The sequence below is a fragment of the Camelus ferus genome, chromosome 11 (assembly GCF_009834535.1).
Source record: "Camelus ferus isolate YT-003-E chromosome 11, BCGSAC_Cfer_1.0, whole genome shotgun sequence".
In the NCBI taxonomy this organism is placed as follows: domain Eukaryota; kingdom Metazoa; phylum Chordata; class Mammalia; order Artiodactyla; family Camelidae; genus Camelus; species Camelus ferus.
The window spans coordinates 30517115-30544558 of NC_045706.1; the positions used below are offsets into that span (position 1 = coordinate 30517115).

Here is a 27444-nt window from a genome sequence, read left to right on the forward strand (position 1 = left end):
CTCGCAGACCTTCCTGAGTCATGAAAGAGCAGGCTCAGCAGCAGATGATTGGGACAAGCCTGCACCACAAGTTTGCATGCAGTGGGGGATGGCGACAACCGCCTATCTCAATGATTAACTGAGGTTACTTCCTTGTTTCCCTTTAAAACTTTCATGGCTGAGGGGAATCTTTGGGGATGGTTTCTGAGGAACACTGAGTCCACCAGATTGCCAGTGTTCTGATTAAAAGCAACTTTCTTTTTTGTTACCAAGCCTGTTGTCCCAGGATCATACCCCTGCCCCTCCCTCAGATAGAAACCAATTATTCTTATCAAAGTCTCAGGAGGCAGCTGTAAAGAGAAGAAACATGAATTGATTTGAACCAACGAAGCCCAAAATGGCAGAGGATTTGACTTCCATTGGACCTCGAGCCTCATTATACGCTCATTGTAATGCATTAGCATGCTAAATGACACATTCACCAGTGCCAAGAGAGTTCATGATTGTCATGACAACAACCAGAAAAGACCATACAAGGATGGAAAAAACGGCGATTGGCTCCAGCACAGTTTTGTGTCCACTCCAACCACCTTATTCCAACATTCTTTCTCCAATGCCTATATGATTCCAACTCCTCTAACTCTCTCTGGATATAAGACCTTCTTGGATTGTAATTTGCTTTTTTAAGTCTAGATTTTCTCTGTTTCTATATTAGCAGTTTTAAAGCACCAATGCTCAGGAAGCACAATAATCTATTAGTTATAGAAGAGTTTGATTCCCTCAACAGGCAGAGCAAACCTGAAGCCAAATGTAAGGTGGATTTTCATCTTTTAATTACTCCTCTACTTCCCACCTTGCCATATAATGACCGAGCCCTTTAATCAAATTTTGTTAGTCTAGCTCGTTGTCTCAGGTGGTGGGAAATTATCTGATAGGATATAAGGTATGAATGACAGCAAGATATTCCTTCAAGGACAATTGTATTGAATAGGGGATGGATGCTTTAACCTAGCAGCTTTTTGACTATTTCTTGGGCTTTGCATCTGCTTCCTTAAAGTTTCTCTCTCCCTGTCTCTCCTCCCCATAAATATACTTAGCCAGAACAACTCCATTTATACACTAAGATTCAGTTAAGATTTCATTTGAATGATCAATTTCTTTGTAGATGCATTTAACCCAAAGAATTGAAATTTTAATGATGGCAGAGGCAACTGTGGTGAGGTGGAAAGAATTCTGAAGCCAGCACACTGATAAAGCCTTGCTTTGCTATTTATCACCTGCATAATCTTGTACAGATTATTTGATTTCATAGAGTCTTGAGGTTCATATTGTGAGTGTTAAGAGAGATCGTGTAAAGTGACTTGTGATTGTGACTTGTCATTCTCTACTTTTAAGTTGCTATGAACAACTTTTCAGGCATTGCCAACATGCAATGGAGGAGATGTTTGGGGGCTACAGGAGGAACCCCTAGAACTCCTCAAATCATGCTGATTAAGTGACCACCCGGTCATATGGCTATTGATTTTTAACCTTAGTGTATGAGCACTTGCTCCCTCATTGCCTTAAATTTCTTTTGCCACCCATCTGGTTCTCCAGTTTCTAATTAAAATTTGGAAGTTTCATGAAAACTCGGCAGGAACAGTTTTTATGGAATGTTTTCTCCAGTGGAGCAGATTGTGCTGCTCATTCAAGTCAGTTCCCAAAGTAATTTAACTTTCAGTCCTGTAGCCTTCGTACGGAAAGGCAAGGGAAGCTAAAATGGAGCTCTGATGAACAGTGCCAATTGGACTGCCTCTTGCTTCTGACTCATTTCAGAACCATTATCATGTCAATAGAAGCATCCCCTCTAACCCCATATTTTCTGCAAGGAAGTGCTATTAGTAAAGCAAGGTCCAGAGAGAAGCAGCACATTAACATTGAGATCAGGCTTAAAGACAAAGCAGGGACAGATGTCCAGAGATGCCTTGGTCACTGGATGAAAGGGAAGAAATAGCATTGGGAAGAGAAAAGTCTATATACCTAAATCAGGGCAGATATCACATAATAGTAAATAACCATTACTTACTAAACATTTACTATGTTCCTGACACTGTGCTTATAAATAAATTATCTTGTTTGAGCCTCATGATTGCTCTATTAGGATAGGCTAGCTGCCATAACAATCCCTAAATCTCAGTGATGTAATATGGTCAAGGCTAATTGCTTATTCATGTCCCCATCCTCCCCAGGACCTTAGAGTTCTTTCCTGGAGGGAGAGGGAGAGAGTGCACATGCTAAGGATCCCACTGGAGGGTTCTTAAGGTTGGGGCCTGGATGTGGCACACATCACTTCTGCCCAGATTCCATTGGCTGGACCACAGTCATATGGCCCTACCTAACTGCAAGGGAAGCTGGAAAATGTCCACTAGGCATATGACCAGGAGGAAAGGGAAACAAGTTTTGGGGAACACATGACATGGTCTCTGCTATAACAACTCATCATTACCCCCGTTTTACAGATGAAACTGAGTTTTGGACAGGTGAAGTAACTTGCCTAATAGCACATCACAAGTGAGTAGTAGACCCAGGATAATTCTTGCTTTGATATGTTCTTGGTAGAATCCAAGAACATGACTGCAGATTATTAGGCTTTGCAACTAGAAAAGAAACTATCACTTCTGAGCACATTCCCTAAGCCTGAGGATTTCCTGAAATTTTCAAGATAGCATGTGGACATAACAGTTTTTAAGACCATTAAAAAAAAAAAAAAGAACATAAATACAAAACAGAAACAGACTCATAGATGTAGAATACAAACTTGTGGTTGCCAAAAGGGAGGGGGGTGGGAAGGGACAGACTGGGAGTTCGAAATTTGTAGATTCTGACAGGCATATGTAGAACAGATAAACAAGATTATACTGTGTAGCACAGGGATATATATACAAGATCTTGTGGTAGCTCACAGTGAAAAAGAATGTGACAGTGAATATATGTATGTTCATGAATAACTGAAAAATTGTGCTCTACACTGGAAATTGACACAACATTGTAAAATGACTATAACTCAATTTTAAAAATGTTAAAAAAAAAAAAGACTGTAATGGAAAGACAACAGTGGATGAGGACAAGACAATCTAAGGCTTGTGCCTTCATAATGTACTTGATTACCCCCAGAGGTGCAGATCTGGCCCATGGCTTGGTTTCCAGGTGTTATTGATAGAATTGAGCTCATCTTGTGCTGCTGCAAACTCTGTACCCTTAAGTATTGCACATTTTCTTGAAGATTCCTTTAAGATTCCCTTGTTTAATAGCATCTGCTGTGATATGGCTGCAGGGACATCTATCACATTTTAGACTTGGGGACAGGGAATTAGAACCTAAACTGCCGCTTCCATGTCCCATTGAGTAGTGGTGGCCCCAGTGTCACCTGAGACTTTTACTTTCCTGTTCTGTGTTCCAGGCATGTGGAACTATAAGTATCTCCATAAGCTCACCCTGTTCTCCATGCCTTCACAGTCATTGTTCCTTCAGCCCAGATGGGTCTAGAATCAGTGGGGTGGGCCTAGACATTGGGTTTTTTTTTTTTTATGCCCCAGGTTGTCCTATTCTATGGCCAGGGAAGAAGACAAATGAAACAATTGGTCTAAGCTGATCATGACCAATCACATTCTCCTTGGCCAGAGCAACAAATTAATGTACTCTTTATGATTCAAGACAGATCAGATTTTGACGAGTCCATTCTCATGACCACATTATTTCTCTGATTGTCCTAGCCTGGCTTGAGTATCTTTTCAAGGGCTCTTATAATACCTTTAACCTATTCCTGTCATAGAACTAGTTAGTCCATGTTACATGATAGATCAGCCTGGGAGATGCTACCCCAGCGATTTGGAAGACTCTTTATTCCCAACGTGCTGTTGTAAGGCAGATGCCTGGGCAGCCCCTTTGCTAGGGAACCATCAGGTATGTAGGACTCACAGATTTCAAGCCTGGGTCCTGGATTGGGGTCCACTATGATGAGCCACTAGGGGAAGTTGATGGCAGTATGAATGGGAAATAATACTTTGAATGCCAGGCCAAGTATGATACCTTTGTCTCCATCAGTTGTGACAGTGGAGGACTTTCCAGTGGAGGACTATGAGCTGGATGAGATGTGATGCCCAAGGAAGGGCATCCTCCTACTCCAGCTCCTGACCCTTTCACTTATTGCCCCTCCCTATGTGTGCCCATAACCCTCTTCCCAGACCCCATTTTATTCACTTTTCCCTTGCCATTGACTTTTGAGACCTGTGCATTCACTTTGCCAGAAATCTAGGGAAATAACCTACTCTGTCTTTAGTGATACAGTTTGCTTTCCTCATATGCCCATCTCCTTTTCTCCTCAACCTTGAGATTCTGTTCAAGTGTTACCTCCTTGAACTTGAGCTCAGAATTTTTTAAGTTCTCCAGGGAAAGGAGAGTTAAGAAAAGGGTTCTGGAAATAGTGTAAGGCTGATGCTGGACCTGCTGATCCAGGGACCAGGTACTGTGGACATGCCTTAGGGACAAGGTGGTTCCATGTGTGTGAGTGTAAACTGAAAGTTCTCTATCACGTGAGCGCTGTTAACTGGAAGCACGGGCCTGTTTGGTGCAGAGGTAGCAAGGGTGAGTGTGATCCCAGAGAAGGAGACACCATCTCCTGACGCTCCCTAAGAATCTCTTAGGACTGTCAGTGGTTGCCTGTCTTGGTACTGTAACAATATCTAAAATGAACAGAGGCTCATTCTAGACAAATGAGCTTTACTTCTTTTGCACGAATGTAAAGCAGTACAAATAGCAAATGGCAGAGCCCCTCGGTAGACTGACCAGACTTTGGGTTCCTTCTTCTGTCAGGCAATATTAACTAACAATTGACAGGGTAACCACTTTGGACTATGTTCTCCTGGCACTCTTGCTCTTATTAACAGAACAAGTACCCTAGTAAGAGTAGGATGGACTCTCCTTATCAAAAAGGTGAAACTTCAGAATCACTGTGGTTTGAGCACTAAAACAAATGTAGCCTTCTTTTGCACCAAAGGCAGATGAAGCAAAACATGCCAATTAAATTGATGAAACAAAGCCCCTTTAGCCTGATCTCTTATTTTCTTTCTCACATCTCCTATGTGCTGAGCTCATTCAATAAATGTAGACTGAGTGCTTGTTACGGGCCAGGCAATCTTGTCATCACTGGAATGTGGCAGGGACCAAGGCAGAGAGGTTCCTGCCCCCAAGGAGCTTCATGTCTGTAGGTGAACGTTCTTACTCCATTCTCAGAATCTCTCCTTTGTGTGTGTCTGGCTCTGTTAGAGGGATTTCACAAGAAGCTTTAACATTTCCCCTTGAACAGAGCAGCGGTCCTCAGTATGGGAAGAAAAGAATTGCTCCTTTGACACCTACCAGTGGAAGGATGGATGTCTTTGTTTCATGTGAGAAGCTGTTGGCTTCACTGATTATGTACCGTTGAGGGTAACCTTTCCGTTTTTCTTTCTTGGAAACATGTAATTTAATGTGAAGCTTCTACGGTGGACTGCAAGTACAAAGAATCCTCAAGATAATGCACTTGATTTTCCCCCTTGGAGTCAATTCCCATTTATTAAGTGTCTTCTATGCATGCGGCATGGCACAGGGTGCTCCACATACATTATCTCATCTCGTCTCGTTTAAGCCTCCCAGTCACCTCTGATGTAGGCCTCATTAGCCAGTGTTTTCAGACAACGTAAAAGGGGAACAAGGAAACGGGAGCTCAGAGCTCTGAAAAGTGCTTGTTCACTTCCAGGGGATGAATACGCTTACTTGTCTAGCTTCTTGTTAGATGGGTTTCAGTAAACATTTTTAATATTAATACATGCCTCACATTTGCATAGTCCTTTCAACTTTTTGAAGCACTGTCACCTCTTTCATGTCTCATCTGATGCTCCTGCTGGCCCTGTGCTGACGACAGTTGAGAACTATTTAATGGCATCTTTTTTTTTGAGCGTAAATCTCTGCCTAGGAACTTGCTTTGGTTGCCATAGCTAAGGTTCAGGATGAAGCCAATAGAAACCTTGCTTCCAGAAATCGAATCCGCATCTTCATTTGCAGAGTCTCCCTGGGAGGCTGTAGTCGGCTGCTCAGTACAAGCAGCGCCCATCAGTACTCTCCTACCAGAACCGATTGCCACGATTGCCTCTGTCCCCCATGTTCCCTAAAATGCGAAATGTTAGAGATTTAAGTGCCCTTACTACCCTGTCCTTGTCTGGATCTTTCTGCCACTCAGTTTGCCCCAATTAATGATAGCCAAAGGGGGAAAAAAGGAAAAGAAAAAGAAGGAAAAAGAGAGGTTTGTGCGCTGGTGCAATGAGGTGCATTTATTCTCCAAAACCCCGGAAATTAGCCTAAATGAAGCAGGGAGGGAGTGACAACACATGAAGCATAAAGCAGGTGCTTACTTAATTGCTGCAGCTGGTGCCAAGTGTTTGGCATAATTTTTCTCTTTTCCGATTATTGGCCCTTGTGCTTATTTAACTTTTTAGCTGAAGCATCTGAGAAGAGTCTAGGAACTGCTCTACCCCTCTTACTTTTACAGGAAAGCAAGCAGGCAGTTTTCTTACAAATATTGTAAGGAAACACAATCCTGAGGATTTTTTTTTTTTTTTTGCCTCAAACGACTCATTGATTATGGAAAGGGAAATTGGCTTACAGGCAATCTGACATTTTATTTGATTCTGCCAACCTTGCCATGGGTTGAATTTTTAGTTTGTCTCCCAAGACTTGATTCAGCTGTTCAGGCTCATATGTGTGATCTGGATTTCAGAATTGTCGGTCTGAGCCCCTAGCGTCCTCAGGTCTTTTCTTTTAAAAAGCAGGTTGTTAAATTCACCAGCTGATGTGGCACTTTCACGTTGCTGCTTGACTTTTCTCCTTTAAGTGGTGAAGGGAAACGCTGAAGAAATATCAGGTGCAAGTTCTTTGATGCGCTGTCATTCCACAGATATTTTATGAAGAGTGAACACTGTGCAAAAACCTTATGTAGAACAAACAACTGTGCCAAAAACAATACCAGGAACCGTGAGGCACGCACAGATAAATGAAACAAGGTTTGGTCCCTTTCAGCAGGTTTGATCTCAGAGGAGACTGAGGCAAGAATGAGGAGCAATGTAACTCAGTTCTGAGGGAAGGAACACGGTAAAGAAAAGCCTGCGTAGAACAATCACTTCTGGCAGATACGGCATCAGAGGAAAAGTTCTTCAGTCCTCCCCTTAAGGTAACTCACTTAGAGGATGCCGTTTTTAAGGCAATACTTGAATTTCTATGCATCTACTGTAACTTTATCTCCTTCTAATGGCTCTAATCTGTGTGTGAATATATACCTAGTACAGTTATGTATATATTTATATATGCAAATATGTATGTGTACAGAAAAATATATATATAGCTCAATTTTTTTAATAAATTCTTTTTTTAAAGTTTTTTTTTTTTTTTTGGTGGGGGGAGATAATTAAGTTTATTTATTTTTTAGTAGAGGTACTGGGGATTGAACCCAGGACCTTGTGCATGCTAAATGTTGTACTCTACCACTGAGCTATACCCTCCTCCACAATGTAGCTCAATTTTGAACTGAAAAAAAAAAAAATTTTTTTTTTATTTTGGAACTTTGTTTGCGGTTGCCTATCAGGGAGGGGAAGGAGAGATGAGAGAAGGGCGATAGTTCAGAGGGGGCATTAGGAGACCTGGGTTCTGGTCTTGGGTGACCCCCAAAGCTCCCCTCGGTCTGAACGGTCTGCATGTGATGCCTCCTGTCTTGTGCTGAATGTTTGCAGCGGCTGTCCCACAGGAGCCAAGGACTCTGGAGGCTTGTGGTCATATCAGAGCTGCCAGAAGTGGGACAGACAGAGTGATATTTGGGTGAGACACTTTCAGCCCCTCTGCCTTCTCAGCTTCTTATTTAAATGCTGCATCACGTGTAGAAAGTCATAAATTCAGAGCCACTCATGGCTTACAGTGGGCCTGACTCCTTTTAGTTCCCAGTAGCACTGGATCTGAAAACTGTAGAGCCTGGCCTTGCAAAAACATGCCTAAAAGACCGACAAGCTGAGCTGAGTTGTGTCCACAAACGAGCCTTGAAGGCGATGAAGTGAGTTCTGAGGAACAGACAGAAGGAAATTGGGGAACGTGTGGCGTGAGGGATGCCATGTCTGTCCATGGTTCTTTCCTGTCTAACTTCACAGCCAGTAATCGGGCCCAGGCCCTAATCAGCCACATGCCCAGAGGTTGCTGCTGGTCCCCCAACAGTCCCCTCCCTTCCCACTCTCCCAGTTCACACATCATCATCCTTCTTCAAACACTCCATCACCACGGTGCTTCCCTGGGTAGTGATTTATCATGGGTCCGTTACCTGTCACATCTCATCACAACTCGTCAGCCCAGGATTTGGGGGTCCTTCATCCAGAAGCACAGTGTTGAAACAGGAGATCTCACTTCAGCCTTGGCCTTTGCAGCGTTAAAGCTGTGTGGCTCTGGGCAAGTTGTTAAACTTCTCTTGCCTTCATTTTCCTTATGCATAAAATGACTGGGGACTGAGGTCTCCAAGTGTAAATGATTTCTTGGAACTGCTGATCCAACGTGGCCACCCTGGCTTCACATTGTCTAGGACTGCCCAGATTCATATATGCTGGCCCACAATCCCAGTGGCACCTATAAATTTAGCAGGCCTTGGGTCCCACATTTGGTTTTGGAAATGTCACTGTGCCAGCTTTCCAAGGCCATCTTCTGCTATTCTCCATAGTGTTCCTTTGCTCCAGACAAGTCTGTGGTCTCAAGGGCTCTGAACAAACCTAAATGCTTCCATACTGTCTGCTCTGGCTCTGAGCCACTGCCAGCAAGCAGTTCCTGGTCCCCTATGCTACCCTGCAGCTGCCAACTCCCAGATTAAAGCCTATCTAATCCAGAAGCCCTCACTGGGTACCTCCACCCAACAATGGCCATGCCTTTCCATGGTGGCAAATTCAATAGTCATATCCCTGGTCTCAGCAGCCTTTGGCAATCTGTGTATTTAAAATTTCCAATCATTCCCCCATGAGTGTTTTTTTTAAAAAACAACTGTCGTTGTGCAATAATTCAGCATTGTTCATTCTCTTTGTCTCATAGTCTTCATGCGGTAATGAATGCCTTGGGACTGCTAACTCTTCCCCTGTTAATGTTGGGCAATTAAGTGTTTAGTTTTTCAATATTATAAATATCTCAGTACATGTAGCTTTTTGAATATTTGGCATTATTTTCCTAGTCGACTGAGGTGTTTTGTTACAGTAAGACGTAAACTTTCTTGCAGCATCTCGTAGTTTGGCAATCCTTGCTGGTATCTCTGGCTGACTCTTGTGCATCCACCTTAAACAGGTGTCCCAGACCTCCTTCTCTGTGCCTTCAGCCTCCACTTAACTCCCCCTGCCACCCCAACACTCAGCAGATGGCCTTGTCTAAGGCACTACATAGCTTTGTCTCAAGGATCCCTGCCTCTTCAACTACCCCCTAATTCAGTGGTTCACAAACTTCAGGTGCATTGGCATCACCTGGAGGGTTTATTAAAACACAGGTTGCTGCCCAACTCCTGGAGTTTCTGACACAGCTGGTCTGGGGTGGAGCGGGAAAGTTGCATTTCTAAAAAGCTCCTGGTGGTACTGATGCTGCTGGGCCAGGCTCCAGCCATGCTTGATGAACTTCTGCTCTGTTTCCTCTGATCTTAGCAGAAATGATTTAGCTTCTCTAACGTGAATCCACCAGACTCCCTGTCCACTGAGCCTCCTCCCCATCTTCCCAGGAGTGAGCTCCTACTCCTAATCTGTTTTCTTCCAGTGCTTTCAATATCTGCACCACTGAGACTTCCCTTACTCTATCCTTCAAGCCACCTCCCATCACTGCTATTTTAGTAATAACCTTTCTCCTACTAACATCACCCAATTCTAACTACCAACACCAATATCTTTACTCCTGCTGCAAATTTTTCTGAACTTGAACTTCTTCTTCACTGGCTGCTTCTAGTCCTTATCCATGTATTTCCTTTATAATTACTAGAAATTTCCCAAGCTGCTCTGCTGAAACTATCTGGAAATTTTAAAATTACCCTTCTTCCCAAATCCAGTGGCCTTTCTCTATTATGTAATAATAGCAGTTAACATTCATTGACTTCTGTGTTCCAGGCGTTGTGCTAAGCACTGCATATATAGTTTATATGTATAAATATAATCTCATATGAAGAGTATCCTTATATCAATCCTATATAGAAGGTATTATTTTACAAATGGAAAAAAATCTAGGGCTCACAGAGGATAGATAATTTGCCCAACAGCTTAAATGAAGGAACCAGAATTAGACCTGGCTCTAATTCCACATCCCACGTGTTTAAACATGACTCTGGAACGCACATCAGATTCCCTGAGCTCCTATTAAAATGCCAATTCCTGGCTCCAGCGCCAGTGGTTCCAAAGCAGGTGTGGCTGAGTCCTAGGACCTGAATTCTCAATAATCCCCTGCGTGGTTCCGAGATGGGTGTTCCCAGAGGCATGCAAATTTTGGGAAACAGTGCCCCTGTATTGACATAATTGGCCACTTCCTTTTCTTAAACACGTCCCTCGGTTGCTATGATACCACCACATCCCGCCCCCCTCCGCCCCACCTGCTCTGTGGGCTCTCTGAGTCTGCTGTTCTCCATCTCCTTCTTCCTCTCCTGCCCTTTTCAATGCCCCGACTCTGCCCTCCGCCTTCTCCTACCTCTCCTGCTGTCTCCACGAGCCCATCCACTTGTCTCACTCCAACTCGAGCAGATGGTTCCCAACCTTGCCCTTCTGTGCCAGCATCCTGGTGAGAGTCATGGAGCAGCGTGACATGATTTTGGAAGTGATGAACTATGGCCCAGACCCTGGACAAAAAGGTGAAGCAGGTGACAATGATTATGGTGCCCCATGGCCCCACACCACCCTTGGCCCTTCTTCCTGCCAGAAGATCCCTGTGCTTTGCAGCTTTCTCATCAGATCAGTTCAGCAAAAGAGCTGATTATTTTACACAGTCCCACTAATGTGCTAATTCTCCCACTCATTTGCATTTTTAAAGCCTTTTCTCTCTTTTTGTGGGTTCAGCTATTGTTTACATGTTGAAGACATTTCAGGCTTCACTTAGCAGATGGGGGCGATTTATAGGGAAACTGGGACTGAAGAGGAAGGAGAGTGAGTTGATTTGGGAGGGACCCTTCTCTTCCCCTCTGAATTTTTTGAACCTTAAAGTCTAAGTCAGCCAGAAACACTGCTGGGAGGGGCTTTCCTGCCTCCTGCACACCTGGGCAGAGATACACGGTAACTGCTGCTGCTGCAGGCCTGTCCCTGGAAGAGCAGAGGGTGACAACAGACTGCAGAGGTGACCACTCAGCTGGCTTTCTGCCACGCTCCACACTCGGAACGGTTGGCTTCTCTTCATCTTCTGAGTCTCAGCTTAATAAATGTTCTCTTTGGAGAAACCAGTTCTGACCACCCTGCTTACGTAGGCCCCTCTTGGTGATTCTCTGTGTTGGCAGCTGTTTTCCTTCATTGCATTTATCACAGGTTGTAACTATTTCATTTGTTTATTTATTTGTTCTTCCTGTCCCCATTTGGACAGGAAAGCTCGAGAAGACAGAGACCAGTCGGCCTTGTTCCCCACTGTGCTCGTAACAGCTCAGGGTAAATATTCAGTATTTGTAGCAGGAATGGCTGCATAGATACACCTCCACTGCCTGGCACTTAATGAACAGTCTTTGAACTGAGCTAACTGCCTCCAGTAGCTATCCCGGTGCTGAAAGACTCAAGGCAATTGGAGAGCAGCTGGTTTACCTCACTGCTGGGATCGTGGTGGGGGTGCCCTCGGGGGTGGCATCAGGAAAAATTATGACAGACTGTGAAATAGGCAAAATGGATTACTGGGTGTCCTGTCTAGCACCCAGTCGAGTTATGAGACTTCTATTGTCTTTGAGCTATTTTACAACTTTTTAAGTTGTATAAAACTGAGAGTAATATGAATGATTCTTGTCAATAGAGATGCAAATGAATTTTGTCTTGTGGAGGTGCCATTGATTATTGCCCTGTGGATATTACACAGTTTTTCATCTGTTTGTAAATTCATTTTAACCTTCCTGATTGCCTGTATATGTGTGTTCTTCGAAGTCTCCTTTCAACTGGGGGTAATAACTTGCTGATTGCTTCATAAGTTAGTTGAGCAGTCTCTGATATGTGTTAATTTTATGTTTGTCCCAGAGTCACGGTTTTAGCCTTTTAAAAAATTATCTTTTTAAATTGGACTTCATCAAAATCAAGAACTTTTGTGCATGAAAGAACACTATCAACCTGTATAATAGTAATATACTATTACTTTCTGGGTATAATAGAAAGTATTTGCAAGCTGTATATCTGATAAGAGATGAATATCTAGAATCTAAAAAGAACTAAAACTCAACAACAGCAAAACAAAGAACTCAGTCTGAAAATAGGCAAAGGGCTTGAACAGACCAAAGAAGATATAAAATGGTCAATAAGGACATAAAAAGATGCTCAATATTGTGACTCATGAGGAAAACCAGATCAAAACCACCACGAGATACCACTTCACACCTACTAGAATGGTTATTTTTTAAAAAGAGAGGGAAAAAACTTACGTATCAAAAGAATTGAAAGCAGGGACTTGAACAGATATCTGTACACCAGTGTTCATAGCATTGTTATTCACAATAGCCTGAAGGCAGAAACAACTCAAGTGTCTGTCAACAGATGAATGGAGAAACAGAATGTGATAGAACTAGATAGCTGGATAGATACAATGTCCATTACTCAGCCACTGAAAGGATAGAAACCGGGGCACATCAGCATGTAGATGGTCCTCTGAGCCATGAGAATGGCTGATAGTGTCGGGAGAGAAGAACTCCCAGCTCCAGCCCTGCAGAACCTCAGAGCCGAGAAGTCATACACTGAGGAAGAGGGAAAACGCTGAGTGTGGTGTCGTGGAAGCTAAGATGGAGCAGTGACCTTACTCTTGACATCCCGCAGCTCACCCTCCAGTGACTTGGGGTCACTTCAGCGGCTGCTTAATTCTGGTCCTGGGAGAGGGCCTTACCCGCTAGGTTAACACTTCTGTTCATAAACAGAACCTTTTCAAAAACACACTTTATTGTCAGAAAATGTGCGGAAGAGTATAGGATGCATAAGGATCTGGTCAAATGAAAAACAAATCAGGACTAATCTGGGAGAGATTTTTATTCCAAAAAATGATTGCAAGGGGGAAAGGAGCTATTGTGATAGGGGAGGAGTAGGATTGCAATAGGGAGAAACTGCAGGGGTCTCAAGGGTCAGGCAAACATAGGCTTTTTTGTTTGTTTGTTTTTGTTTTAATAAAGAGGCATGAACAGAGCTAGAAAGAACCAAATGTGGAAGATTGGAATGAAAGAGCGGCATGATCAGACAGTAGATCAGAGAATATTTTATGTTGAAGTCAGTCTGTTCTTTGGAGGGGCTGTATGCTGGCTCTGGCTGAGGGTGGGCCAAAGGTCAGGGGCTGGGAGAAAGGGAAGAAGCTTAACCAAAGTTTGCTGAGCAAGCATTTTGCTCCAATTGATCGGTGGGGACGAGCAGTTCAGCTCATCATTGATGAGGCAAAGAATGGGTATTTGAGGATCTTTGTGTAGATTTGTCATAGGATGAAGAGGGATGTCTGAGGCTTATCAAGGTCATATGGGAAAGAGTGGGTCTTTGCAGTAAGCTGTTTTCCAGATCACAAAAAGTGCTGAATTCCTTTAATTGGCACTGTCTTCCAGGAGCAAAGGGTTCAGGTAAAATTTGGCATTGTCAGTGTGCTCTGGGATGTGAGTTCCATGCTTTCAGTCTGGGTGACACCCTGGACTTCTCAGTCAGCATAGATATTTCTGCCTAGGTACTTACAGACCACCCCTTGCTGTGGCCAGGCTGTGACCCACCCTTTACCCTTAGCCCCCTTTCCTAAATGTTTATTTAAGGGTTTTGATTCCTTCTTTGAAGGAGTCTTCATGCCTGACTTACCAGGAGCCTCTTTTATTCCCAAGAGATGCATGCAAGACAGCCTCATAACCTCTGCTTCCAAACTACCACCTCTGAAGTACAGTCCTGAGGTCAGTGGATTACCCCTTGGAAATCTGCATCCTGAAGGCTGAATTCAGCTCACGGAAGTATTTTGGTCCTAGTGCTGTTTTTGCTTTGATTTTTAAACTTGAATCAGATGCCAATATTAAAAATCAGAATATTGACTAGAAATCCAGATCGCCAGCTTTTCTAGAAAATTAGATTGCTCTAGCAATTCTGGCCTACATTTCTATTGTATGGCTCCTACGCTGTTTAACAGAATTCCTGACAATAAAGTATGTCATTGAAAAAGTTCTGTTCATGGATCCCAGGATCACTTTGGGTGCTGTTGCTTTTATACAGCTGAGGTAAAGTGAGGCATGACCCCTCCATCCCTGTTTACTACTCTTCCTCTGAACCTATTCAGTCATGTCTGGGATCTCTGTGCATTCAAGAATTTCCATTGCCTATAACCAGTTATCACCTTCAGTACCAGGACAACCAGTCAAAGAGGTTTTACTTTCAGAGAATATGTTAATTAAGGCATCATTTAGGAAAATTGCTTACTATTTACATCTAATTGCCTGACCACATAATAAGGATGACATGGATCCTTAAATATGCAACAGACCTACTTCACTGGACATTTCACTTGACTATACAGCACGCTCTCTACACAGCCCACTTGTGTTCACAAATTGGGAAATCATGTGATATGCACTCTTCTGAAACCCCTGTACATATATAATTAAATTTGACTGTCTCTTGGTAGTCTGTCTCATGTCAATTTAATTCTTAGACCAGCGAGAAAACCTAAAAAGGTAGAGGAAAGTTTTCTTTCCTGGCCACGCCTTGATGAGGGAGAAGGGGGAGACTATATCTTTTCCATAATTATAGGGAAAGGCCTTGAGGGAGGATCCAGAGATACAGCACGCATCAGCCTTCATTATTGTAATGAGTCTCCACTTTGCACGGTCCTGAGTGAGGCATGAAATCTTTATATCACAGATATTATATGACAAAAAATAAGCGCATCAGTTTTCCGGTGACATTTAGTGTTCCTGGTTTCTGCTTCTCATCTCATTTGACCTGGTGTCTCCCTATCTCTTAATCACAAGGCTCCTTACCCACCACTGCCTGAGAGAGGGGGTTTCTAGACATCCTGTCTCTGTTCTTGCCTCCTGGGAGCAGGCCTAAAAATGACAATCAATTCATTTGGCTAATTGGTATATTGCTGTCTCTCCACTTTGCTTCCCAGTGTCCATCCAGCCACAGTATTCGTGCTCTGGCAGCCTCCTCCAGGCATTTACACAAGCAAGGGCCTGACCTCTGACCAGATTGCAAAAGATAACTATTGGATTGAGCCTCTGTTCATGGCCTGAGCTGGACTATGGAGGTTGTGGAGCTGCCTTCTGCCAGATCCCGGCTTATAAATGTACGGGAAGTATAGGCTGACCGTGCCAAGTGTTCAAGGCCTGGGTGTTTTCGGTCCTTTGGGTGCTGACTAGAGCCTTTCTCAGCACTTACAGATCCCTCTGTCTGCCTCCGTCTCAGTGCCTACAGGAAATTTGCCTTTGACAACCTAAGCATTTATATGGCATGAATTCTGAAACCCCAGGAAATCCCACCTATCAACTCCCCAACCTCTTCTGCCACACCTGACATCACTTGAATCGCCAGCACTTCCACTTACCAGTTAAAGTTTTAAAAACCTCTAGGGACAGTTAAATTTTTTAAAGGTAAATTTTTAATTGAAGTATAGCATACATACATAAAAGGGCACAAATCATAGTGGAAATAAAACCACTCACGTAGTGAATGCCAGGATCAAGAAGCAGAGTATCACCATTTTCCCAGAAGCCCCCACCAACCACTGCCATGCGCCCCCTTCTAGGTGCCTCCCTTACACCTACCAGGGAAATCACTATCCTGACTTTTGTCCTTTTTTGCTTTTGTCTGTTATATGAATGGGATTGTTTCATGTGTATTCTTTTGCATAACAATGCTTCTTTTGTTCAGCAATGTATTTATGAGATTCATCTATGCTGCTGCATATAGTTGTGGCTTGTTTGTTTTTATTGCTGTGTAGTATTCCATTGTGTGAATAAACCACAATTTACTTAACTATTCTAATGCTGATGAACATTTGGGTTGCTTCCAGTTTTGACTTATAAATAGTGCTACTATTTATAACTAGTGCCTTCTAATTCAGGTCTTTTGACGAACATATGTACACCTTTCTATTGAAGATACACTAAGGAGCAGAATATATGAGACGTAGAATATATCTGTTCAGTGTTAGCTAGGTACTATCAAACATCTTTTCCGAGGTGATGGTACTGAAATACACTCCAACAAGCAGCATATAAAAGAATCATACCACCTCTCCATCAGCAATAGATCTGTCTTCTCCATTCAGCGATTCTGGTAGGTGTGTAATGGTGTGTATTGTGTTCTTAATTTCCATTTCTCTGATAAATAGTGAAGTGAGCACTTGTTTTATGTGCATTAGCCATTTAGGCATCTTTTTTGTGGATTGTCTGTTCAAGTCTTTGGCTAAACTTTTTATTGGGTTTCTTCCTTTTACTTAATTTTTAAAATCTTTGTATTGTCTGACAATTTGTTGATTATGTCTACTGCAATATTTTCTCCCCCTTTGTGATTTAACTTTTCATTTTTTACCAAAGTCTTTTAAATGAACAGAAGTCTTTTTACTTTTTTCCTTTATGGGTAGCTCTTTGTGTGTTCTGTCTAAGAACATTTCTCCTGCCCTAAGGAAGGTATCATGGAATACCACAAAGAAATTTTCCTCTGTTTTCTTTGGAACTGACTTTTTGTATATGGTGTGAATCAAGGTAGGAATAAGGTTTTTTTTTTTTTTTTTTTTTTTTTTTTTTTTTTTTTACTGTAGCATTCTGTTGACCCAGAACTAATTATTGAAAAGCCCATACTTAAACTGATGCCACTAATCACGGGAATATATCTGTGTGGATCTGTTTCTAGGCCATACTCAAGAAGCAGTTCATTGTTCATTTGTAATCCTGATGACTAGGACAGCGCTCTGTCCAGAGCAGGCATTTAATAAATATTTGTGTTTTTTATAGTTGTTGAGTTGTAATTGCTAACTTGAGACTTCCTGATTAGGTAGGTTTTCAATCCTGTATTTTTAGTTCAGATCATGTGGTCTATCCCTAACATATATTTTGTATTTTCTCTCTTTCAATAACTGCTGCCTCAAAGGGAAAAAACGCAAATCTTTTGCTGAATGGTCTGGTAGTAACAGATCTGAAATTCTTAAAATGTTAGGGACTAGAAGCTACTCTCCCCACAATCAATGAGTTAAAAAGAATGAGAGAGAGAAAGAAAGACAGAATTTGACAGCCACACACACAGAGAGACAGAGAGAAAACTGGGTCTTGTAGGGAGACAAGAACTCCCAGTTCTAGACCCTCACCAGGCCTGTGGCCTTAAGTTCTATTTCTTATGTGCAAAATGGGACTAATAACACTGCATGCAGCATAGGCTTGTTGTGAGAGTAAAATGAAGCAACAAACAAAAACATATTAAGAATGGTAGGGACACTTTTACCTCTTCTTTTCCAATTTGGATCCCTTTTATTTCTTTCTCTTGCCTGACTGCTGTGGCTAGGACTTCTAGGACTATGTTGAATAGGAGTGGTGATAGTGGGCATCCTTGTCTTGTCCCAGATTTTAGTGGGAAGCTTTTGAGTTTTTCACCGTTGAGTACTACGCTGGCTGTAGGTTTGTCATATATAGCTTTTATTATGTTGAGATATGTTCCCTCAATACCCACTTTGGCGAGAGTTTTTATCATAAATGGGTGTTGAATTTTATCAAATGCTTTTTCTGCATCGATTGAGATGATCATGTGGTTTTTGTCCTTTCTCTTGTTGATGTGATGTATTACATTGATTGATTTGCGTATGTTGAACCAGCCTTGTGTCCCTGGGATGAACCCCACTTGGTCATGATGTATAATCTTTTTTATGTGTTGTTGGATTCTATTTGCTAAAAGTGTCATTATATGCTGATGACATGTTACTATATATAGAAAACCCTAAAAGGTCCACACAAAAACTACTAGAGCTGATTTAAGAATTCAGCAAGGTAGCAGGTTACAAAATTAACGTTCAAAAATCAGTTGCATTTCTTTACACTAACAATAAATCAACAGAAGAAGAAAGTAAAGAAACAATACCCTTTAAAATAGCACCCAAAGTAATAAAATATCTGGGAATAAATCTAACCAAGGAGGTGAAAGAATTATACACAGAAAACTATAAACCATTGATGAAGGAAATTAAAGAAGACTTTAAAAAATGGAAAGATATTCCATGCTCTTGGATTGGAAGAATCAATATTGTTAAAATGGTCACACTGCCCAAGGCAATCTACAGATTTAATGCAATCCCTATCCAATTACCCAAGACATATTTCACAGAACTAGAACAAATCATAATAAAATTTATATGGAACCATCAAAGACCTAGAATTGCCAAAGCATTACTGAAGAGAAAGAAAGAGGCTGGAGGAATAACTCTCCCAGACTTCAGACAATACTATAGAGCTACAGTCATCGAGACAGCATGGTATTGGTACCAAAACAGACATATAGACCAATGGAACAGAATAGAGAGCCCAGAAATGAACCCGCAAACTTTTGGTCAACTCATCTTCGACAAAGGAGGCAAGAATATACAATGGAATAAAGACAGTCTCTTCAGGAAATGGCGTTGGGAAAACTGGACAGCAGCATATAAAACAATGAAGCTAGAACACTCCCTTACACCATATACAAAAATCAACTCAAAATGGATTAAAGACTTAAACATAAGACAAGATACAATAAACCTCCTAGAGGAAAACATAGGCAAAACATTATCTGACATACATATAAAAAATTTTCTCCTAGAAGAAATAAAAGCAAGAATAAACAAATGGGACCTAATGAAACTTACAAGCTTCTGCACAGCAAAGGAAACCAGAAGTAAAACAAGAAGAAAACCTACGGAATGGGAGAAAATTTTTGCAAGTGAAACCAACAAAGGCTTGATCTCCAGAATATATAAGCAGCTCATACAACTCAATAAGAAAAAAATAAACAACCCAATCCAAAAATGGGCAGAAGACCTAAACAAGCAATTCTCCAAGGAAGACATACAAATGATCAAAAAGCACATGAAAAAATGCTCAATATCACTAATTATCAGAGAAATGCAAGTCAAAACTACAATGAGGTATCACCTCACACCAGTCAGAATGGCCGTCATTCAAAAATCTACAAATGACAAATGCTGGAGAGGCTGTGGAGAAAGGGGAACCCTCCTACACGGCTGGTGGGAATGCAGTTTGGTGCAGCCACTATGGAAAACAGTGTGGAGATTCCTCCAAAGACTAGGAATAGACTTACCATATGACCCAGGAATCCCACTCCTGGGCTTGTATCCAGAAGGAAATCTACTTCAGGATGACACCTGCACCCCAATGTTCATAGCAGCACTATTTACAATAGCCAAAACATGGAAACAGCCTAAATGTCCATCAGCAGGTGACTGGATAAAGAAGATGTGGTATATTTATACAATGGAATACTACTCAGCCATAAAAACCGACAACATAATGCCATTTGCAGCAACATGGATGCTCCTGGAGAATGTCATTCTAAGTGAAGTAAGCCAGAAAGAGAAAGAAAAATACCATATGAGATCGCTCATATGTGGAATCTAAAAAACAAAAACAAAAACAAACAAACAAACAAAAACAAAGCATAAATACAGGACAGAAATAGACTCACAGACAGAGAATACAGACTTGTGGTTACCAGGGGGGTGGAGGGTGGGAAGGGATAGACTGGGATTTCAAAATTGTAGAATAGATAAACAAGATTACACTGTATAGCACAGGGAAATATACACAAAATGTTATGATAACTCACAGAGAAAAAAATGTGACAATGAGTGTGTATATGTCGATGAATGACTGAAAAATTGTGCTGAACACTGGAATTTGACACAACATTGTAAAATGATTATAAATCAATAAAAAATGTTAAAAAAAAAAGAATGGTAGGGAGATGCTATTAAAGGTCAAATATTGGTAGAAGGTAAATTGGATACTGGGTAATGGTGTGTTTGTTTTTATTAATAATAAATAAAGGAACTAAATAGATATTTTAGATATTTACTAAAAAAGGAATTGCTTGGCAAAATAATTCAATATAGTATAATGTTAAATCATGAGGCTTCCTATTGCCTTAAATATTTTCAACAAATGCTCTATTGAAGTATAATTTGATTGCATTTTGAAATAATTGAATTTACAATAATTTAACTTACAGATTTTAAGATCACATTTACTGCATTGGGTAAAGTAGGATGTGTCTGTAATTTACTAACAGGGATAGAAGTGGGGCTTGAACGGATAAGGATATTGTTATGTAGTATTTACTGCAAATGGTGTAAAACGATGAATGTGTACTACGTGCCAAGGTTTTCTCTAAAATGAGCCAGCTGTAAAAGTCAGTGCTGAGCCAGTTGAATTCAAGAAATATTTAATTAGCGCTTGTGAATTCCAAAGAACCCTGTTGGGTACCGAGGAGGAAGCAAAGATGATTAGTATCAGCCAGAGGGAGACAAGACAGGAACTCAGTAACTAGGCACCAAAGGAATAGGGTAGGGCATCGTACTGTAGAAAAGGTAGAACCTGGCGGAGCTTGAAATAATGTAACTTTTCCTGCTTGTATTTTTCCCCTTCTTTTTCTTCTTCTTCTTTTTTTTTTTTTAAGTAACTACTTTGGATCCCTTTTCACATACACCAAGTCACTTGTCTGCAGAGAATTCGAGACCCTGTGAAATATCCCCTATTCCCTCTTCATCCTTTCCTCGCATATTTGATGAGCTCCTCTGCCACCAGCACTGCATTTGGAATGGCATCTATTGTGTGGGTCGTGAAGCAATGGAAAGTTATTTTTGTTCTAATTATGAGAACTGTTTTGTTGGGAAGGGATAAGGGGGAGGAGAGGCAGATCGGAGACTGAGACGCGCAGCGAGGATGCTCGAGGAGGCGTTACTAAGGTTACTAGAAGGAGGACGGCAGGTGATATTCAGGCAGGGTCTTTTTCTAAAACAAAACACATTTTCAAACGAGGAGCGTGGGCTTAGTATGAGCAGTGCAACACGATATTACATGCTGGGATCCCGGAGGGAAATGGAAGGAGGAGGCCCAGGAAAAAAGCCCGATGCTGTGACTTGAGGAAAGCTGGGAGCCTCCACTTCCCCTCCGGCCCTATTCTCCCGCTGCCTTTGTTTCCCGGGGCTTTTTCGACTGTAGCACAAGGGCGGTGCGTCGGGGGACGGTGTCATTTAAGTGAGACGCGCGGCCGAGCCGGACCGGAAGCAGCGACCAGTCGGGACCCGTAGGCGGGGAGCGGGCTGCGGCGGTAGCGGCAGCGGCGGTAGCGGCAGCGGCGGCGGCAGCGGCGGCGGCTGCGGCGGGTCTGCGCGACCTGGGGGACGGGGCCAGTGCTGCACGGCTCGCTCAGGTCGTGAGTTGTCGCTGCAGACGCCGGCAAAGAACAGGGGCACGGACTAACTTGGCAGAGCAGGGAGGAAGGGAGGGGTGTGTGAGAAGAGTCATGAGTGTTTTTGCGGTCGGGAAGGACCTCGAAACTTGTTCGTATGTTACTAGTTAATTTTATGTATGTTTGTATGTATGTATGTGATAGATTCTGGAGACATCCGGCGTCTCCCTTCTCGAATTTTCTCGGGCCTTGTCAGTTGCTTCGTAGTCTGGAGTGAGTGCTTTTTTAGTGCAACGACTAAGTTGAAATGGGTATGAAATGGATGAAGCCGCCAGTGAGAAAAATGAGACAGGGAAGGGGAGCAAGAGTAGGAGGTGGTGGCGCGGGGTGTGGGAACCAGGTGACGACGATAACAGTAATTAACGTTGATAGGGTTTTACTGTACCAGAATCTGTTCTAAAACCCGTTGTATGCGGTAACTCATTTAATGCCCAGTACTGTGAGACTGGTACTCTAGTTAGCCGAACTTTATAGAAGGGGAGACAGGCTTCCAGAGGTTAAGGAACACGGCCAAAGACACGAAAAGTTGCAGAGCCAGGAATTACATTCTGGCAGGCTGATCCCAGAACACATCTCTAAGCTCCACACAAGTGGTTGTCCCCCATCAACATGTGAGGAAAGTGAGGACAAGGAATGAGGCTGGTATGATTTGGAAAGATGTGATAAAACAGCAGGTGCAAGGAGTTAACATGATAAAAAGTGTGAGATCCAGGTGTGTCCGATGTAAATGATGGTTAAGTTGGAACTGTGACATAAACTTTTGCCTTGGACTTTCACTGGAGCCATCCTCTTGAATTCTGTGGGACAAGGAAGAGAGATATATACCCCACACCTGAGTTTGAAATGGAATTATAAAGATCACAGACTCATAGGATTTAAGGATTTTTTGATGTAGCCACTTTATTTAGCTGATGAAACCTAAAGAAATGAAGTAGTTTATTCAAGTAGCCAGCACCAGAAGCATATTTTTCTTAGGTCCAGTGCAGTGAAGCTTAGGGAGTTCTTTCCTCTTTATGCTGTACGTGCTATAGTGAATATTAGAGTTTAAAAAAATGTGATATATATTTGACCAGGCCTGGTTCCAGGTAGCCATATGATTTGGGTATTTATGACATGAAATAGTCAAGTTATCCATCCATCCCCTATTAATGTGTTCCCAGATGCAGTGTAATGCTGAAACCAGGAGCTTGTAACAACTGAGTGACTGTTGAGATCTTTCAGTGTTTCTAAGAATTTTGATTAAGAAATGAGTTAAAACAAAATAAAGTTAATTAGAACATAGAACAAGGTGTTTTACTTTGAAGAAACTAGGTTTAAAAGAAAAAGGAAATCTCCACATATGAAAAAAGATAGGAAAATTTTCATCAATTGTGTACTGTTCACACTAATGGGAGTATAATAATAAATAATACATAAATAAACATAATAATAAAAATATTAGCATATTCCAGAGAAGCAGTTTGTAGTAACTGAGTTCATGGGCTTAAGAATCAGGTGAATCAGCTTGGTCACATATTTGCCGCATATTATTGGTTTATTTTGTTCTAGTTTTTTTTTTAGTTGAAGTATAGTTGATTTACAATCTTGTGTTAGTTTCTGGTATACAGCATAGTGATTCAGCTATACATATAGTATTCTTTTTCATATTCTTTTTCATTATAGTTTATTATAAGTTATTCAATAGAATTCCCTTTGCTATACAGTTGGATCTTGTTGTTTATTCTATGTATAGTAGTTTGTATCTGCTAATCTCAAACTCCCAATTTACTTTCCCTCTTTCCCCGTTGGTAACCGTAAGTTTGTTTTCTATGTGTATGAGTCTTTTTCTGTTCTGTAAATTTTGTTTTGTAAAGTTCATTTGTGTCATTTTTTTTAGATTCCACATATAAGTGATATCATAACATCCTTGAGTTCTTCATCTCTAAAGTGGAGATAATAGTTCCTAGGTAGCAGAATTAGAAACAGTGTTCGGAATAATGCCTGAAACAAAGCTGATGATAAATACACAGCAACTGTTATTACTCTGAGTCAAATAGAAGTAAACTGTTGCTCCACTTGTGGGTATATATCCAGAGAAAACTCTAATTCTAAAAGATACATGCACCAGAGTGTTCATAGCTACACTGTATACAATAGCCAAGACATGGAAGCAACCTAAATGTCCGTTGACAGATGACTGGATAAAGAAGTTGTGGCATAGTTATACAATAGAATACTATTCAGCCATAAAAAAGAATGACATAATGCCATTTGCAGCAACATGGATGGACCTAGAGATCATCATTCTAAGTAAAGTAAGCCAGAAAGAGAAAGACAAATACCATGTGAGATCACTTATATGTGAAATCTAAAAAAGGAAACTGAACTCATCTACGAAACAGAAACAGACTCACAGACATAGTAAACAATCTTATGATTACCATGGGAAGGGATAAATTTGGGAGTTTGAGATTTGCAAATGTTAGACACTGTATATAAAAATATATATAAAAAGGTTTTAAAAATTCTTCTGTATAGCATGGGGAACTGTATTCAATATCTTACAATAACCTTTAATGAAAAAGAATATGAAAATGAATGTCTGTATCTATATGCATGACTAGGACATTGTGCTGTACACCAGAGAGTGATACATTGTAATTGACTGTACTTCAATAAATTTTTTTTTTTCTAAGTAAAGCATTGCTGAAACTTGTAGGCAGTGACATGGCAGCTTCTAGACCTGGTTTCCAATGGAAAGGTCAAAGAATAGTTTCCCTTGTTGGCCTAATGGTAATTAAGGTGAAAATGATTCATTTTCTGAAGGGTAAGTTTGTTACTTTAAAGTGAATGAAAGTTTTAGGTGACTAGATAGCCCATGAACATGATATACCCACCACGATCCTTTAAAACTATTGTGACTTTTAAAGTTAACTCATTTGTGGACTATTCTGTTTCCTTAACAATGAGCAACTTGGGTTCTGAGTAACTGACTATACTTCTTAACAGATGCATGGTCACGGAGGCTATGACTCCGATTTTAGTGATGATGAACACTGTGGAGGATCTAGCAAAAGGAAAAAAAGGTAAGTAATTTTTTATTGATCTGTGTTTCCTCTATCCTTTCTAGATTGAGATGAGTATAAATAAGTAATATTGAGAGTTTTAGGATGGTGTTTGCATGTGAAGACAATGATGCTCTACTGAGTGAATTTTTGTTCATTAAACTATTAATGAATTGACTCAAAAATTTGAGCCCAGTTGTGTGAAAAATTTAAAAAATAAGGTTTATGCTGTGAAAGGATTTATGGAAAGAGAGTGTGGGGGTAAAAAGGAAATCAGGTAAAGCTCTTAAATTACTCTTGCATTTCTACTTTTCATTTAACTGTCAAGGGCTCTTGTGACTGTAATAGCTAAGAAGGGGCTTGGTTGGTGATCCCTTTGCTTGGCTGCACCTGACTTCGAAAGAGATTAGTGCAGAGGATGAGATTGTAATGCAGCACAATTCTCATGGTTTTATGAATGAGCAGAATAAGTGGCCAGAGGAAGGAGCTTGTGGAAGTTTTTAATTGAACGGGAAGTGATAAGAACTATTAGCAGATAAAGCCTGAGCCTTACAAGGAGGCTACATCTTGGTGGAGTTGCTGTGTTCAAGCATTGTTTTCAGCTTTCAATGCTTAGAAACTTGATTTTATCCATCAACTTTGGAGTGATTGATTCATATTTAGCAAACTTAAAAATTGGTTTATTCCTTCACACTGAAAGCAATATATTAAGCTTACTAATTGGGACTGAACATTTTTGTTGGGTACTCAGTCTTCATGGATAACCAAAAGAATAGAAATAATTATGTAATAAATTACATTTTATGGTGCTTTACATTGTCAAGATTTTTCATTCCAAAATACTACTTTGTAAGAACAGAATTTGAGCAAATCTAGTTGGGTAATTTACTGTGCTCTAGGGTTATATCTATTTATATAACTAAGGCTAATCGTCTATAGACTATATCATCTATAGTCAGCCTTTCTTTTTCCATGTTATTGATTACTGAGAGCTTCATTATCTCTACTTTATAAACAAGGAAATTGTGGCGCAAAAGATAGTGAATGACAGAGCCAAAATCTGAACCAAAGAACCTAGGTGGTCTGGCACCAGAACCCACATATTTGTTAGTTTCATCTTCTTCCTTTTATAGGTATTAAATAAAGTTAAGATATTAATTAGTCTATTGAAGGGGATGTAAAATTTCTCATTAAAGATCAGCGAGTCTTTTTTAGATAAGAGTTGAAATCTTCAAAACATGTTCCAACCATAATAATATAAGGAAACAGGAAAAGTAAACTCTTGTAATAATCTTTCTTCTTGATAAACCAGGACAGTTGAAGATGACTTACTGCTCAAAAAGCCATTTCAGAAAGAAAAACATGGAAAGGTGGTCCATAAACAAGTTGCAGCAGAATTGCTGGACAGGTATGGTACTTCAATGTAAATTACTTTTTTTTGGTTCAAGATGTTTTTGCAAACCCGGAAACTTGGGGATTTTATTATATGAATTAAATGTAGACATTTGAATTTGCTTAAAATAAAATTTGTCTTAACAGGGAAGAAGCAAGAAATAGAAGGTTTCATCTCATAGCTATGGATGCTGTATCCTTTTTCTATTTCTCAATTTTATAATTAATACAAGTTTTAAAATTATTTCATAAAATCTTGTGAAGTCAGATAGACATATTTCATATTTAAAGATACGGAATTTTTCATTTATACTTTTCAGTGCAGTTCTTATTTACAATGTATATTATGATTTAGAGACAAAAAATAATAAAACATATTAACTAATCTTCTATAAAGAGGTTTACAAAGTCCATGAATTTGCATGTTTTCCCAACCTATTTTTGTCAAACTGTCAACATTTCTCATTTTTATGCTATTATCTTCAGTCTCATTTTAACTTTTTGTCTTCCTACCTCGTTCTTGGCTACTTAAGGTCTTTGTAAAACTTGTACTTAATAATAGATCTCTCTCATGCCTGCTGTGGCTTCAACTTTCAGACATGAGTTGGGGCTATCTTTAAGCTATACCTTAACTTCCCTGTTAAAGCTGTGTCTCAGCTCAATTTTTTGATAAAACTGTAACTTATTACACTAATTGCTACCACTGGCCATCCATATGACTGTTGGGAATATTGAAGAATGAAGAGTTTTCTGGGTATTTATTGCTATGGTGAGGATTGGGAGAAGGAGACAATGTCAGCTGGACACATCTGCTCTCCTGTAAGCACGTCTTTCACTTTATCATTCCTGACTCCTTTCTTTAAGTTATAGAAGTTCTCTTGTCACCAGTTTACTTATTCCTCTTATCTCCTAACCCAGTAGCCTAGCTTTCCATGGATCTCATCTGCCACTTGTTCCTTTAGCATCTCTACATCTGCTCTGCCTTCTGTGATACCACTCAGCTGGGGACGTTGGAGCATCTAGTTACAGCCTGATGAGGGCGAAAGTCTAGGTCCCCTTTTCCGGCATGGTTAGAGGTGGGGCCGTAGGTTTTCTAGAGTGTTTGGCTGGAGTAGAGTAATTATTGTCTAGCTAAATGCTATCTGTCTTCCTAGGCTGCCTCTTTCTCCTAGTTACTTGTTAGAACAGGCTTTTGTTGGGACTTATTTTGTCGGTGCTTGTTGGCTTTTCCACATTGCCAGCTTCTTCACCTCCAAGTCAGGGATTAATGAAGTAAAAAGAAAACCAGGGAAGCTCACCACTGTATCATAAACCATTGGTCTTGAGGTCCCTAGCTGGTCTGCCCTTTT

General features: G+C 40.8%; 1 protein-coding gene across 9 annotated transcripts in view; it reads left to right on the top strand.

The window, feature by feature from the left end:
* LOC102523668 (protein FRA10AC1) overlaps positions 1 to 27444 on the top strand; it is a 71037-nt gene that overhangs the window by 15153 nt on the left and 28440 nt on the right. For 2 of the 9 annotated variants that reach the window (XM_032491302.1, XM_032491305.1), the window contains exons 3-6: positions 7072 to 7219; positions 24648 to 24724; positions 26016 to 26111; positions 26243 to 26288. In XM_032491302.1, coding sequence (XP_032347193.1) covers positions 24648 to 24724; positions 26016 to 26111; positions 26243 to 26288 — 219 coding nt within the window. In that variant the 5' untranslated portion in view covers positions 7072 to 7219. The other 7 variants (XM_032491303.1, XM_014558355.2, XM_032491306.1 and 4 more) reach the window with 7 other exon arrangements.